This window comes from Limulus polyphemus, unplaced genomic scaffold (genome assembly GCF_000517525.1).
Source record: "Limulus polyphemus unplaced genomic scaffold, Limulus_polyphemus-2.1.2 Scaffold508, whole genome shotgun sequence".
In the NCBI taxonomy this organism is placed as follows: domain Eukaryota; kingdom Metazoa; phylum Arthropoda; class Merostomata; order Xiphosura; family Limulidae; genus Limulus; species Limulus polyphemus.
The window spans coordinates 83387-99260 of NW_013666118.1; the positions used below are offsets into that span (position 1 = coordinate 83387).

Here is a 15874-nt window from a genome sequence, read left to right on the forward strand (position 1 = left end):
CGTCTGCTGATTCCATTAAGTTATGTTATGATAAGAGATCTACTGAAGTCAGCTTTGTACAAAGAGACAAGGTGTGGTTGTAAAATCCCTGGAAGACCAAAGGGAAGTCTCCTAAGTTGTCTTCTCCATGGGAAGGCCCATATGACATAGTTGATCGTCTCTCAGACGTGACTTTCCGAATAAAATGTGGTTGGCGAGGTAAACCAAAGGTGGTGCATGCCAACAGGAAATTAGTAAACGAGCAAATATGTAACCATATTTTTATGTAGTACAGGCAATAAACTCTTTATTTGTATTATGCTTTATGTAGTTTGAGGTTCCCAAAATAACTTAGATTTTAAACAGTGTACACCAGTTTGACAAAACTGTAATGTTTTTATGTTATTTTTATGAACATTTTATACACCTTATTACCTAAAGGTTATGGTGTTTCTGAATAAATTCTTAGTTCTTTCTACAAATTAAAATGAAATTGTTGGTAGCTTTATTGGCTGTTAAAAAGAACATTCTGGAAAACTTTCTTTCTTATTAACTGTGATGAAAATTAACACAGTGTAGGTACTGATATGTTTTAATAAACCTATAATGGATCCAATGTGGAAAAAGCCTCTGCTTAAAAGTATACACACCAATTACTACTAGAATGTAGGAAAAGTTTGTGCTTGTATGGTAGATCACATATAGTCTTTTATGTAACATCAGTATTTTTGTGCCAGGACACAATGACAAATGAACCTACACCTTAAACTTTTTGTGGGAAGCATCACCCAGTTATTTTATTTTTCAGCACAGACTAATATAAACAAACATATGTATTGCTGTGATCAATTTTGTAAATCACAAACACATCTGAGGTGTATTTTTTTATCTTAAGTAGATCTTGCTTTTTCAAATACTTGAAATATCCTATGGTTTACTAAATTCCAATTAAAACGTTTTTGCAACTATATTAACAATATTTTCTAGCTTTCTACATCACACATATATCAAGGAATAGGATCCTGGCTGAAAAAGCAAGTGCTGTTAAGACTTTTTAATTTCGACTATTCTTTCACAGGAAAGCTGGAGGAAGCCTCTAGTTTCTTAGAGTATTCAGAAACCTTGTGGCTGTAAATAACTTACTCATGCACAGAAACCTTCTAGGTAAAAAAACCCAGTTTTCACTCTCTTTAACAAAATTTATAAAACATAAAGATTAAAACACACAATAGTAAACATTATTAAATATTTCAAGAATAGACAACAGGTATTTAGACTATAAACTTTTAGAAAAAGTCATTAATAAAATTAACTGGTTCCAAACTTGAGATTCTTAAAGATTACAAGGATAATTTCATTAAGATTTTACACTAATAAAGCTATATAAGGAAAGCAGCAATATTTTAAAACACCTAAGTGTTTATTAAGCATTCTTAATATTTTTGAAAAATAGTTCAAATAATAATTCACAAAGCATTAAACTAGTTCATTATTCTCACTTAAATTAAATACAGAATCTGACATGGTGTTCTCTAAAATCACTGTGGTGAGTGTCAAAAAGTATCTCTGTTAGAATCAACTTGATGATAAACTAGCTTCCTACAAAACTAATATTTAAGCTAGTTATCTAAGTCTTCTAACTGTCCATTTGGGTAACTTTGGTCAACTTTCTTGATGTCAAGATGGTTCTCCATGGACAACCTGCTCTCTGCACTAAATACAGTTTTCTTTCCTCCAAAAAATTTGTCAACATTCTCTTGCTGTCAAATATTTTCTCTAAAATTAATTCATAGACTTTCATGACTGTTTAATTTCTACACTAAACCCATTGAATTAGATTTTCTACTTGAATAAAACCCAATAACTGTCATGTTTTATTTCTAAAAACATCTCTGACAATTAATCTGTCACATTTTTTACTCTAGAATAAACCTGCTGTCAATTACTTCTAGAATAAATCCATAGCCTGCCTTATTTATTTTCTAAAATGATTCTTATACTTCTTTACACTTTAAAATATATTTTTTAAATATCAAGTTAGTCCTACCATTTTACTGCTTTTAAGTTAGCAGTGTTGACCACCTTTCTGTCTGCCAAACTTCTTTTTTGTATCAAGTTACTACTTGTTTAGTTTGTGATAAGAGATCACTTTTCTAACTGCAGTGTTTGTCCTCTAGAATCATCCTGTTGTTTTCATATTTTCTTTGATCACACTACTAACTGTAAAGTTTGTAACCTATGATCAACTTACTCATGTCACTTTATAGTTTAATATCAACCTACTCATTGTCCAGTTAAGTTATCTAAGAATAAGTTAATGATTTTCACTTTTGTAATATAATATAAAGTTTAAATCTGTCACATTCATAACCTAAGTTCAACCTGAACACATTTTCATTTCCAACCTAGGATGACCATACTCATTATGAAGCTTCAAAAACACTATATTTAAGATGATCAGGATAAACTTTTATGTATGATAAATATAACAAAAGCTGTAACATGCTTTTTTTGTAAAATACCAAAATAACAACTACAAGCAACAATATTTTACTGATGGCAGTTGCTGTTCATATATTGTACATCCTAAGCCAGTTGCTTATAAAATGCACAAACTGAAACCCTTTCCTACACTTTACCCATTAAAAAACTATTATACATAACTCTTAAACACATTTCGGAGTTACTGAATCACAAATAAAGTTTTAAAGAATTGAAGAGCAACAAAAGAACAAATATTAATTCAGTACCATATACATATATTTCAGCCTGTATTAATTACAACAAACAGGAAGACTTATTAGTTTGCTTTTCATAATACGTTGATAACTCTGGAATTATACTTATCTTTCCTTAGTCATTATAAAATACTCTCAGTGCTTTATAAACAATATGCAGCATTCCTGTGTTACTTCAGAACCTTATTAAGATTATGATTACATATTACAACCATATGAGTTATCAAATAAATATTTTACAATTAATGAAAACTTAATATTGCAAACTACAAATGTACTATAAGTTCTTTGTGTATCAATAATTTTTACGTTACCTTAAAAATACTATTTACTTATTTCAATAACCTAATACAATGAGGTTACACGATTTTTTTACATTTTCATTATATTTATGAAGGTCGATCTCTTCAAAAATATAGTGATCACCTATATGTATATAATAACTTTTAAAACATGTTGTTTTCTATAAAAGAAAAAAAAAATTCTTTCATCATATCTTTAACTTTACTGTCAATATGACAACAATGAAATGCTTCAATAAAACAACTTTAAACAACAAATACTATTTACAACTTATTAAATACACATGTACATGAAACTTTCTAAAAACAAACCTTATACCTACATCATACCTATTCTTTTAATTTATTTTTCAACAGTCAAACACTAATATAGTGCAACAGAAGTTTTGTCTTGTGTTTGAGACCACAAAGCTAACTTGTACTTACATAAGAAATGCAATAATTACCTGTCGGTAAAATTTAATTGTATATATATACACACACACTCAAGAAAAGGTGCATTACAGTACATCAGATAAAACTAAAGTAACAAATTTTTTAAACTGTAATTTCATCCAATCAACATGTTGAGAAAAACATTATGGTATATACTCTTCAAATGAAAATTCTCATCACGCAATTTTTTAATTTTGTGATATTTTTAAAAAAAGTAAAACAGCACACAAATTCTAGTGAAAAAACACTGCACTCTATTAAAGTGAATTTCTATCACAGGAACTGAACCACACGTTAGAGAAAAAGATGTATTGTTTGAATAGATGTATACATTCAAAGCATCTGAGACTAAGAAACAGATGGAATATCATAAAGGATATACATCCAAAAATCTGAAGTTGAGATAAAAAGTGTAGCATTAATGTGTATATAAAGTATACAAAATATAAACAAGAAAAAATATCAGTGGGGATATATCTCCAAAGAATCTAAAATCTTAAAACAAAAGATGTAACAATAACGTAAATATATGTACAAAACAGGTAAACTCTAAAAAACAACTGTGGGATTAGACAATGTGCATTTAAAGTATTAAAATTTTAAAAATAGGGGATGCAAAATTAGGGGGATATAAGTCAGCAACATCTAAACTTTGAAGAAAAATAATGTAGTTTAGAGTAGATTATACATCTAAAGCATCTGACCTATAAAAAGCAATTTGTAATAATTAAAGTAGATATACATCTAAACTTATAACGCAAAAAGTACAGAGTAAGTATGTATGTGTCTATAACCTTTAAACTATAAAAACAAGAAATGTGATATAAGACTGGATGCACATCCAAAGCATGCAAATTCTTAAGCTGCAAGCAATTTAGTTGAGTTAATACTTTTTTGAAACAATTATAAACACAACAGAAGAGTTAAAATAATTTTAGGCTATAAAATGATGAAAATGATACCACGTAGAAAATTAAACAATTACAAAGGTATGCTGAGTGACACAAGGGAAATGCTAGGATGTGCAACAAGTAAGAAAAACAGCACATAACGATGCAGAACATGATGTAGTGGTGAAAAATAAATCACTGTGAGAAAATAAATTATTTATTAAAATTAACTAAAGATATAGTTGGAGATATAAATGACACAAATGAAATTATTAAAATATTGAAATAAAATGAAATTTATAAATAAAATTTATATATAAGCCCAGCAAATAAAATGGAGAGGAGAAGTGACAGCATAGATAATTGCTGATAGACAGATATAGAGACAGATAATTGAGTCAAGTGAGCGGTAGTGACCATAAGTAAAGTGCGTAAATCGTTGTAAATTATAGCATGTGCTTAAGTTAAAGTGACTGTGGAACTTCTGTGTATTGCAAAGTTGTATTGAGGAAGAATAAACTAGTGTTATTTAAGAAAGGACATGTATCGCTGAAGTTCCTCGGGAAGAATTTTTACGGGATATTAACAAATGACCAGAGACGTAACAATATAGTATATTTACATTCCAAAGACCTGAATTTTAACAAAGAAATGTAGTAATGATCATCAAATGGATTTGAATAATAGAATGAAAAATAAAGTATTAACTTAATACATGTTCTAAACAAACTAGTAGAAAGCTGGAAACAAAATTACAACTTGTAATAAAAACTCTGCGGAATGAATAAAATAATTTAAAATGACTCCAGCAACCAACCTAAAATCATCAACTGTCTTCTAGCCCAAATTTAAAGTAATAATGAATTATGCAATTAGTAATACATTACTAACATGCCTTTTTAGACATTTAATGATAGTACATATTAGTTCAGGTTAAAATCTCGTACATTTGGTAATTGCCAGAAAACATGACAGGTGCCATGACATACCTATTCATCTTTCTTGGAGTGTGCAAATCTATTTATCACAGAGCTACATTCAATAAAACTTTACAGTTACACATTATAAATATTTCTTCTTACAAGAACAAATTCTAAACCTTTATACATTGTGGAAGAAACTATTGCAACTATAGAACACACAGCTAAATAAAAATGTGATACACCTTTATACATTACTATGAAAGTGTAAAAGAAACATTTAAAAGCATATTGGGTTAAAGTTATCTCCCAATTCAACTTTATACATTTTAATGAATTTAACAGCAGTGATTTACAAGTTTGCTTTTCAGCTTATGTATAAAGAAGTCACTATAATAAGAAATAGTATACTTTAAGCTTGCCTAAAATAGCTAAAAAGCAAATTTTAATAAATACTAAAAATATCTACAATGCACATGAATGAAATAAACTACAAAACATTATATCAGTAGTCCACAATATTCACAGGTTTTCTTCAGCTGCCCAGATATCAACTTTGAACTTCTGTTGATGACAGTAGAGGAGCCTGTTTTGCTGAGCATTCAGTTGACTTCTGGTTAGCGACATCAATAGTAGCTTCTGAATCAACTGCTTCTAGCTTTACATGTTCTGCAGTACTGACTTCCTCTTTTGCTGTTTGAATTTTTGGTGTTTCAGCTTCTATCCGTAGAATACTTACCAGAGGTGGACTGAGTGTGCCATTCTGTTTAACTGCATTGGCTAGTATAGGAGCATTGATGGCCTCCACACTAGCTCGAGGTGTGTGCCACTCATTCTTCTTCCTAGACACAGTCTCATGATTGGTTGGAGGGCTAGAATCTTCACAGAAATTCTGAGTAAAAGGTGCTGTAGGTGATAAGACAATCTGCTCTGAACGACCTCCAAGAATGTTCACTGTGTTTAGGACCTTCTCTAGTTCCCCCTTAAATGGATCTTCCAGATTGAAATCAGAACGTTGTTGTTGGCGTTCCATACAAGTGGCCCTGTAGGCAGCTAGATACACAGCTCGGTGAACTTTCATGTACAATGTATCACTGACAGCCACTACAGTGTAATCTGGAATGAAGGTTGCTTTCAACAGGGTTGATTCTGATGGTGTGTTGGTCAAGCTGGGTGATGAGCCAGGTCCTAGAAGCTGTGAAGCAGATTCTCCTGTGAATAATCAAGAAATAGCATCTGCTTAACATGCTGCTAAGTTATCATAGATGTTGGGTTTCTTATTTTCCCAACTGCAGTGGATAAAAGTCTGTAGAAAAGTTTAGTCACTTTTATTATGTTTCAGCCATAATCTAATAACACTTGCAAATTCACTGATATTATATTTACAAAGTAATGAAACAGAATCAAAATATAAATAAGTGTAATTATTATGTTTTCTATGCATCACTGTTTGTAGCTATTAAAAAGTAGATAGAATGAATTTATATAAGCCTGTGGCATAGCCAGCATCAAATGTATGTGGATGCATACATCCAAAGCTCTATTGGTGGTTCTGGGGGGCAAGTCGTTATAACCAGTGATATATTGAAATAAAATACGAATGAATGGGAAGATATTACTTTTATATTTCTTTATATTTTATGTTCATACATTATATATATATTATATATATTTAAAAAAAATTGTGAAAATGATGTGGATGCTTCAGCTTACATGATAGCTATACCACTGTAAGCATATTAGTTGACTCATTTACTTTCTGAAGAAATTAACAAATGGTATAAATGCTGCTATGGGATAAAAAGTACTGAAACAGAAAATTAAGAGTATAGGGATACAGGTATAGGTTGTGCTTCATGAAAAAACAAACACAATATTTGACATAAATGGGAAAAATCCCCACAAAAAGATTCTTAAATATGCATTTTGGGCCAATACACATCAAAAGACCTGAACATGCAGTTTTCAGTGTAAAACATTGAAATTAGTTATAATTGTTGGAAACGGCTTGAATGGGTAATGAAGAAAAACTTTAATATAAGTTTAACATAACAGCAAATGTACAATGTTTCAACAAACATCTAAACATGTAATAAATGGTTTGTTCTTGTCCTTTAGAAATGTTTAAGCCAATATAGCTTCCAGTTCAGTGGAGATTCAAAATATTGTGGTAGAGACTTAGCTTGGTGATATACTGCTGGAAGAATAGATGTTAGTGAATAACTTCCACTAGAACGATTGTCTTGATTTTCTTTTCTAACAGCTTGCTTTATCATTTTATACTTCATATGAATTACGATGCTGCTGTATGATAGGAAATGTTTTGAGAAACAAGATGAAGTAGGGTTAGTTAAATCATTTTGCACTTGACTGTAACAATTTCTTCAAATCAAAGATAAAACTTATAATTTTATAAAATAAAAACTTTATGTTCTTTTGATTTAGGCTGTTGTCAATAAATTGAGAATAAATTTAAGATATGGCATTATTCCAAAATTAGACAAATAAGCACATTTCTTCTTGCCACATGAAAACTGTTTTGTAATTGTTGCGTCTGAGAACATTTCAACAAAAAGTAGACTGGCATCCGAACAAAAGTTGTAGTAGTATGATCTAACAACTTTCACTGTCCACAGAATTTCAGATTTTAGACAATCCAACCTTGATATAAATGGTGTCAGTGATTGCTGTGAGGTACACGTTCTTGTGGCTATGTCAGCTGGGGGTGGATGAGCGAAGTTAGTTTGAATAGCACTTTTATTAAAAAAAAAGATTCTATTCCTCCCAATGAACATAGTCTGCAGCTTGTCAAGTACAAGTGGAGAGAACAAAAAGTGAATGAGATACTGCAAGGATGTAGTAAAGAACCTCTCCAACTTGATGAGAAACACCACCTGAGCATCTTCTCAAAGAAATAATTGGGTGTGAGTGATTGAATGGGCAAGGAAAGGGGTGAGCAAAATTTGGTGAGACTGAAGACCCAGCGAGTGAAGATGACATACAAAAGAGTACACCACTTGACAAAACACATACGGAGATGAAGAAAGACCAAACACCAGTGCCCAGAACTGGAAGACAGAACCCTCGTGGAAGAACTGAAGAAAAACGACATGACAGTTGGGCAAAAAAAAATACTGAAGTGTCTCCAGACAAGAATACAGCCAGGAAAGATCTATGACGGGACTCCAATCTCTTGTGTTTTCAGAGACAACAAATAGATGGGAGTAAAATCCCCATTGAGAGGGCACCACCAGTTTGATAGCTCCTCTGTGTTGTAAGTCTCGAACAGATTCAGCAAGATGACTGGACAAGGTACGATCCCAAGGAAGAGGGAAGGAGATCTGGGAAGTAGATCGAGAGAGAGCAAAACGGAAGGTAGAAACCATTGAACTGTTGTGAGGTGTAGCCAAAAAGACACAAAAACTAAACATTCATATTACTAACAAAACATAGAAATGTGTAAAGTCTACAAAAGACATAAAAATAACAAACCTGCAAAACTATGAAATTTGACCTAAAAAAAAAGAAAACAATAAGTAACACCAAAAGTACAAAATCAAGAAAGAAACGTAAAAGATAAATGACCCTTAAATACTGAACCAATAAGTCCACCCCAAGAATCTATAAAACAAAGGACATGAAAATAAAACCTACCCTAAAGAAAGTGAGAAGAAAAAGGTACCCAGTTAACAAAACATGATTTAACTCAAATCTAATCCCCAACTAGATGTGACTAGTAGTAAAGAAAAATGAACTTACAAACAAAATAACATTAATAATGAAAAGAAGTAAAAATGCAAACAAAAACAAAGGAATAATCAAACTCCAAATGCAAGTTTACACTAAATCAACCTATATGGTAAAAGAAGTATAAAAATATAACTTACCCAACATTGAGAAAAGAAAACATGAATGACCTAAATTACTGAGTGCAAAAATTAGGTCCATCTACACAAGCTCACATAAAGCCACTGAACATGGGTATATGTATGGGGAATGAGAAATACACACAGAAAAACTTACCATGGATCTCCTGGGGAAAAGAACATCTAACCCCTCATATTACATGGTGGTATGGTAACAGGTGGAAAGTATTGTAGAAAGACAATTTACACACAGTAGTTATATCCCTCTTTACAAAAATCATTATGTGAAAGGAAACAAATTGAAACAAAGGCAAACAATTTTTGGAAAACTAAGTTTATTTATTAGGAAAAAATCACCGGTGAATGTAAGACATGAACTAAATCTTGTACTTCCCCTGCAGACATAATAGATCCTCAGACCTGGGGATTAATACTCTATTTATGGTGGGAATTTCATCATCTACCATATTAAATCTCAAATTCATATGAACAAAGTAGAATTTTGAAACAAAAACATTTCTAAAACAAATGAGTAGAAATAATGGAAATCAAACACAAGAAGTTGAAAGTAATATAAAAAGTGATCAAGAACAATCAAAATCTCGTAGTCACATGTAGAACAAGTTAAAAACACATGTTTATACACTAGAATGCCAATTGTGAAAGTGAGGATTGTGCTGCAATGGTAGAGGGAGCTATCTGCACTAGTATAGATGGTACAGTATGATTGGTGGAGGGTAGTCACATGATCAGTACATGTTGCCGTAATGGCACAAAAATGTATAAATAACAGGTACACTGTTGAAAATTTTAGCAATGCTTAGAGGGCAAATCAAGGTTGAGAGAGCTTTGGGTGTAAGAGGTAGTACTATTTCAGAAAAGAATTAAATTTATAATTTTGGAATTGTTTTCATATTTACAATTTATTAGTCTATTACGGCATCTGTACATTATATTCTGCACTTTTTTCTCTCCAAATACTTCTTGAAAAATTGACTGCACATTATATTTGGGTAAATACGGTAATATAAAAATTCTGTAATGTTCTATTCTATAATTTTCCCAACAAAATAATTTGTAATTAATAAATAAAATATTATTTTCAAAACTCCACAAACATACACTGTACATCAAATTCACCCAGCCAAGGTATTCCCCAGCTATGAATTGGTACAATTCATTTTGTTCTTGTAAAGAAATTAAATATCACTGTTATGACATTCCAAGTGCATGCCTTATTTATTGTAAACTACAGATACTACTATTGTGTAGTATTAAATAAGCATGATAAAGTTTGGCTATTAAATGAATATTAATTACATGAAAGTTACTTTTATGATTTGCTTCCATGAGTAAGGCAGTACACAACTGAAACAGCAAGTATGATGACAGTGAATTCCATGCTTTGTTCAAACATGTATTTCATGCCATAAAATACAGCTCTCCAAATATTTTTTTTCTTTAAAATCCTCCCAACCTTAAGGCAAGACTAAACTGATGACACTCTATGGAGAGATTGTAATAATGGAATAAAACCTATTATGACAGGCTTAGGTAACATATGGAACCAGAAGTTAAAAGATATAGATAATATTTGACAGCGGTAGTCACGTGACGCTGGTAACACGTCATGATATTCTAGAAGGATTGGGGAACATCACGAATAATCCAGTATGTGCTAGGCGCTCTCTACTCCTGTATATAAGTGCGCCAGATAACGTGAGACAAATTAATCGGAATTGAATTGCAGACAGGCAGAGATAAAGACGGACAATTGAGTCAAGCGTGGTAGTGACCGTAAGTAAGTGTGTGAATCATTGTGAATTATAGCGTGTGTTTAAAGTGACTGTGAAAATTAAGTGTATTACAAAGTTGAATTGAGAAAGAATAAACTAGTTTTATTTAATGAAGGACTTGTATTGCTGTAGTTTTTCTGAAAGAATTTCTACGGAAAATTAACAAACGAACACAGAGACGTAACAATATATAAAAAATAAACAGCTGGATTGGATAATGAATACAGCCAAAATATAAACTGGATGTTGTTATCAGTAGTATATTAACATATTGCTCATTAACAAGTAAAAATTGTTGTTCTGATTCACTGGCAAATAACTTGTTGTAAGAAAAGTATATTTGATTAGCGATACTGATTGCCAGTTTCCATGATGTACATAGCCTACTTTGATTGAAGATTAATATTAATTATTAACAAATATACTCACACAACATTTTCTCAGGTATATGTCTGAAAATCACTTCCATACTTAAAATGTGACATTACATCATTTTTATATGATTTGGGTTTACATATCTTGACTTTTATCACTTTATGATGTCTTCATAATGTGCAAAGCTTTTTGATACTTTTTTCGTTTTTAACCTTGTTTTATTTGTTTTAATCAACTGATATTTTAATATGTGGATAACAAGTCTCTGTTTTATTAAGTAGGTAAAATTGTCAGTTTAATACCTATGAGATTGTGTAAATCCTAAAGTTTTGTCATCCTTCACTGAAATTAGTTTACCTATTTCCGTTATTCACAGGAGTCAAAACGTTTGCTTTTAGCTTAACAAACATTTTCTTATGTGATAAAGTAATTATGCTACAATGACTGCTCTTATAGGTTACATTTTAACTTATGTTTCAAAAATCTTCATCATTTGTCAATATTCAGTGAATAATAACAATCAACTATCTTATTAAAACTATAATAATTCTCAAAAATAAGGTGAAAAGTTAAACAAATCTCTCATAAGATTTTAAGTATTTTTAGGAACAAAATGGTGTTTTATCATACATTTAATTTTCACATAAAAGGCACTCTTACTTAACAATAAAAATATACAAACTAAATAAATAAACAAATTAATATTATAGTTCTTGGAAAAGCATAAATATATTATTTGGTTTCTTTTAATTATTCATTCACATCATCTGTTATAATTGATGTACATGCAGTGAACCACCTTACATAAAAATTCTACTAACGAATTTATTTCTTAGTTCTTGGTTAATAACATCTAATATACCTACACAATATTAACAGACACTACTTATAACACAACAATGTAGCTTACAGCATGTACATCTATGAAGATTATGAGTTTATTAAAGAGTAAATAACATTAGTTATTGTTCTTGATGTAATACCATTCCTCATAATTAAGAATCCAAAACATGTAAATGCCTCCTTCCAAAATATTTATGATCAAATAATATAAGTGTAATATATATGTAACTTGTAGATCAGTAGTTTCCAAACTTTTTTCACTAATGACACCCTAACCCAGCTACCTTGATTTGCCCAACACCACTGCTGTCACATGAAATGTTTTTTTTGTAGAGTTTTTTAAGTTCTTAGTTATTCATCATTTGGTGTATCACAACACAGTTTGGAAACAACTGTTACAGATATTGCACACTTACAGTATTAGATGTTTTCTAAACTGTACCTGGAATAATGTTATTTGTTAAAGCAGAACATCCAAAGTAGGTAAATGGTCCACCTTCAAAAACTAGGTTTTCTTTTCCAACTTGTACCCTTACTCGGCCTTCAAGAATTAGAACAAAATAGTCAGAAGGTTTTCCAGCCTGATAGATGGTCATTGCAGGAGCATTTGCATCATCTCTGGTTCTCATTTTAAGAGTGAAGAAAATGTTCTGAGCCATGAGACGACGAAGAACTGTTGCAGATATGAGTTCCTTCCTGAAAGGTTCAACAGCTGCAGGACAAAAAATATTGTTAATGTTTGAATACAACATGGTAGAGAAAGGCAAGGATAAAAAGTATTTTTAAACATAAGGGAAGGATAAGTTACAAAACACCAATTTAACCAGTATGAGAAATAATATTTACACACAAATGTTTGTTTAAACATAAATATTACTCAAAATAAGGAACACATTTCCAATTTTAGAATAAACTGTAAGATAAAATACTGTTGAAATACAAAAACAAGTTATATTATGAATACATCTAGCAAGAAAATGACAATATTCATACCTCAATAAAAGTTTAAGGTGAGATACACTATTAGATATTAATAAAGCTTGAAAGCAAAGGACTACTAAAATATGTGATTACTATAAACAATCTCAGAAATACTGATAGAATGGTAATGTTGGGTGACAATAGATATTTGAGTGGAACAGAAAAATGAAAATGCATTGAATGTTCAAAGTATCAGCTGAGGGTAAAAACAGTTGTTTCCTTAGTGAAAAGCTACACAATGAACTGGGGAATGAAACCACAGATTTTAGCATTGTAAATATGTAAGTTTACTGTTGGCTCACCATAGGACAGTAAAATAGTGATTATTAGAAACTACTCAAACATTATGAATTATGCAATGTTCATATAAACTTTCAGTACCAACTGTCCTAGCCATGTCTTGCCAACTGAGTACTTACTTGCTGATATGTGTTTATCAGCTTGCATCAAACATCTGATATCTAACATTTTGCAAAATTATTGTACATTTGGACTTTTGTTTCAAAATTTTGATATTTATTGGACATTTGAGTACTGTAGCAATATTTTCTTTGATATTAATTACATCACAAATATTACTGTATATATATAAAAAAGCACACCTTTTTTAAATCAAAATTTCATTAAAAATTTCCAATTGCCAGGTCACTTTTTTTTAGATACATGCAATTCAGATGACTAGTTAGAAGAATACTGACAAAATGGCAGATTAACCTTAAGGTGAATGACATAATACTGCAGAGACTCAAGAAACAGTGATAACTTGAAGGTGTTAGTAAGGAACACATGAATGACATTTCATGTTGCTTAAATTGATAGGTTGGTAATTTCAGCTGATTATGAATGGCTGATTAGCAGAGATTATACAAAGCATACTGAGAGGAAAGATGAATTATTATTTCAGAGAAATCAAAATATACTCATGTTAGCTAAATGGTGCTTACCCACCATATTCACCACTTCACATAAAACTAATGTTTGACTAACATGTCAAAAATAAAACAAATATGATGAAATTTTTGCTGAATTACATTCTATAACCTGTATATTGAGCATGTTTGTTTACTGTTAGCAGTAAATATCTTTGCCAAAAGTATAAAACTAACTTCATTACATTGTCAGGAACAAGATTCCTAGAAGAGAGTTTATAGAATCCCTAGCCACATCTAAGCATTTCAGGAATTCTGTATAACCTATGACTGTACTGATCATATCTCCAATCGTACACTAAATAAAAAACAAATTATACATCACTTTTTCTGATGTTGGGTGCACTTAAAAGCCCAATGTATGCAAACCTGTTACTGCAATTTTCTGTAATTTGTAAAAATATTTTCTATCTTTTTGCTATCAACTTCTTATAAATGCTGTTATGTGCATCATTTGCTCAACTTTAATTAAGAAGGTGGTAAAGTGCATTTCCAATTAACCCTTTTCAGATGGGTCACAGGTGAAAGGCCATGTCATCTCGTTTGTTGACTCGCATTAAAAATTTTACTGACTACTATTTCATGAATTTATGACAATAAGTTTGGTATCAAACTGTAGATCATAATTCAAATTTTAGAACTATACATTACTCAATTTGTTATGAAAAAAAAACACAGATAAACATCTATTTTTGTGTGTCACGTGGTATGTTGAATGCAGCACTGGTTCAGATTAGATGTTTGTGAAGTCAATATACTAAGTCTATAGTTTCATATGAATGAGAAACTCAAATTATAGATATTGAGAAGCTAGAATATAAAATAAAAAGGTCTTATCTTTTATACTTGCTAAGATATTGCTCACGTAATAAATCAAACATAGTGGCACTCCGCTCACCTCTTTCCATTTTTGGAAATACTCCCTTATATACACTTACTTCTACATATGACACGAATAACCAATCGGAATGTCCCCCTAGTGGTTTTCTCAGCCTTTCTAATGTACCTAATGCTGTTTCTTTCTTTTGAACCAAGAGTTAAATGAGGTAGATTGTGTCTTTGTCTGCTTGAAATTTAATATTTTTTTAGACCCAAATACAGCTTAGTTACTACGTTTGATAAATTATAGTGGAATTCTATGGTATTAATGTAGTAATTTATTATTTTTTTAGTTATTCAAATGTATATATAAAACCTAAAAAAATATTTTGTTTTATATCCTCCACGTGCAAAAGTTTAAAGGCTTACCAACCTACGTCAAGCAGCAACCGAGTATAAAAGTCGTAACTAGAAGAGATAATGTTTGCTTTACTTCTGTATTTACTGTTCTATGTTTTAGGAAAAATAGCTTTATGAACTTATTTCAAAATAGCAATAATCTATATACTTATATAATGTATAATAATTAAAATGTTACTGTATTTTACAAAATACTAGTCGACTAAAACATAGCCAAAACAAGTTACTTTGTAAAGACTAAAGGTCACCTTTATATTATTTGATACGGTAACATGAGTGCACATGAGCTGTGTCATTGTAAGTTCTGTATTGTTAGCTAGGCACGGGTGAAAGGTCAATATAATCAAAATAATAAATATATAAAAATGTATAATGTTATGAGATTTAAGCTATTTCTTCTAAACATTTATGTTTTTGTGTTTAAATGAAAGAGGCATAATTTATGTTTATTTCCTAATTTTTTATGGTGATTGGAAGATTGGTCCAATATACTGTACCTGTACAGTGATTAATTACTGAAAATAACAGATACAATATAAAGTTTTTTCCTTAAGAAATGTTTGATAACTATCTGGACATTA

General features: G+C 30.7%; 1 protein-coding gene across 2 annotated transcripts in view; it reads right to left on the minus strand.

Moving 5' to 3' along the window:
• Positions 1–4947: 4947 nt before the first annotated feature.
• Positions 4948–15874, minus strand: part of LOC106458745 (metal transporter CNNM4-like) — a 100064-nt gene continuing 89137 nt past the window's right edge. The window contains exons 5-7 of one of the 2 annotated variants that reach the window (XR_002610422.1): positions 12587–12856; positions 5510–6476; positions 4948–5443 (exon numbers count right to left, since the gene is read on the minus strand). Coding sequence is in view for 1 of the 2 variants with exons in the window: in XM_022385053.1 (XP_022240761.1) it covers positions 5815–6476; positions 12587–12856 (932 nt within the window). In the remaining variant the exon portion in view is untranslated. Of the gene's footprint in view, positions 6477–12586; positions 12857–15874 lie in introns of both variants that reach the window. The other variant, XM_022385053.1, reaches the window with a different exon arrangement.